The following is a 1336-nucleotide window of genomic DNA, read 5'->3' on the forward strand; positions in this document are numbered from 1 at the left end:
TACATTTGTTATTGTACTTAGTATATTCTGATTCTATCGAACATGCAAGGGGGTTAGAAGTATAGTAATGCAATTTATTAAGAGAGTCCATAACTATAAAACTGACCAGTTACATCTTGGACGGTCGTTATATTATTTACACGGGAAAAGTGTTTCCACCAAATTATTGGTTTCGGATATTAGTGGGCTTTCTAAAGCCCATTGTATCACAGAACAAAGCTCACGTATTTGTTTGCGTCTTTTGTTTTCCACTCCTGGCTGAGAGTGAGAGAACCTCTCTTTTGTTTCCAAAGTTTCCCATGGGCCTAATTTTCAAGTTCTGTTCGGTCCTCAAATCTGAGGAATGAAAATAATAATAACAGAGAAATCAGATTCGTTAATGTGTTGACAGTACAGATAGCTCTGTTATTTGCTCTGTTTTCAAAAGTAACAGAATATTATTCTGTTTTCCAAAAGTAACAGAATGCTCTGTTTTTCAAAAGTAACTGAATACTCTGTTTTACTCTGTGTTATGACAGAAAACTCTGTTTCTTTGCTCTATTATCACTTATCAGGTTGGTCTTGTTAAGTTCGAATCAAATTTTATTATGATTTTAAGATATGAAAAGAAAAAACAATCAACAAAGAAATCAAATTATGACAATGACAAAACAAATAATCAATTTACCCAAAATGGGAAATAAATCTTTGGAACTCAAAAGAATAACAAATAAATCAACATGTATGAGATGAAAATTAAAAGAAAGAAATAAACAGCATCAAGTGCTTGAATTTTCTTGGTAATACGATCAATTGTGGTTGCATTCCGTGGGTAAACCTTGAGGGAACCTCTTGAAATCTGTACAATAGTTATAGATCATATAATCATCTTGCACCCACTTCAGCTGTCCAAGCTGATTTGCGTTAAGCGTAGTCCACATCCACGAGTTGCTATTCGCATTACAGGTAACCCAGTCCCATATCGAGGTCCGGCTGCAGCAGTCCACATCGTTGAAACTTTTGTAGGAAGCGCTGAATGGAGCGTTAGTCCAATCGATCTTGACTCTCCCGCCTTGTGTGGCCCAATCATCAGCTTCCCAAAGACTCGAGTAGATCTTCATTGGTTGGTTTTTCGGGTAAGCAACGCCGTTAGCCTCGTTGTTCTTGAACACCCGGATTGGGATCCCGTCCACAAGAAAGCTTTTGAGACCCCAAGAAAAACAAAACATAATATTAAGAACGGTCATGGATCATATCATGTTTCTAAAATCAACTTCTGCCATAATTCTACTCAAAACGGCTAAAAAAAAAGAGAGAGAAAACTAAAATAAGTTGATCGGTTTAAACAATGTATAGT

The 1336-nt window shown here is 36.2% G+C and overlaps 1 protein-coding gene across 1 annotated transcript; it reads right to left on the reverse strand.

Annotated features, from left to right (window-relative positions):
* Window positions 1–788: 788 nt before the first annotated feature.
* LOC9298415 (probable xyloglucan endotransglucosylase/hydrolase protein 12) lies at window positions 789–1179 on the reverse strand (the record flags this gene model as incomplete). Its single annotated transcript, XM_002862293.2, has 1 exon — window positions 789–1179. A coding segment is annotated over one exon (391 nt), but the record flags the coding sequence as incomplete, so codon positions are not given.
* Between the last annotated feature and the right edge of the window lie 157 nt (window positions 1180–1336).

The sequence above is a fragment of the Arabidopsis lyrata genome, assembly GCF_000004255.2.
Source record: "Arabidopsis lyrata subsp. lyrata unplaced genomic scaffold ARALYscaffold_675, whole genome shotgun sequence".
Taxonomy (NCBI): domain Eukaryota; kingdom Viridiplantae; phylum Streptophyta; class Magnoliopsida; order Brassicales; family Brassicaceae; genus Arabidopsis; species Arabidopsis lyrata.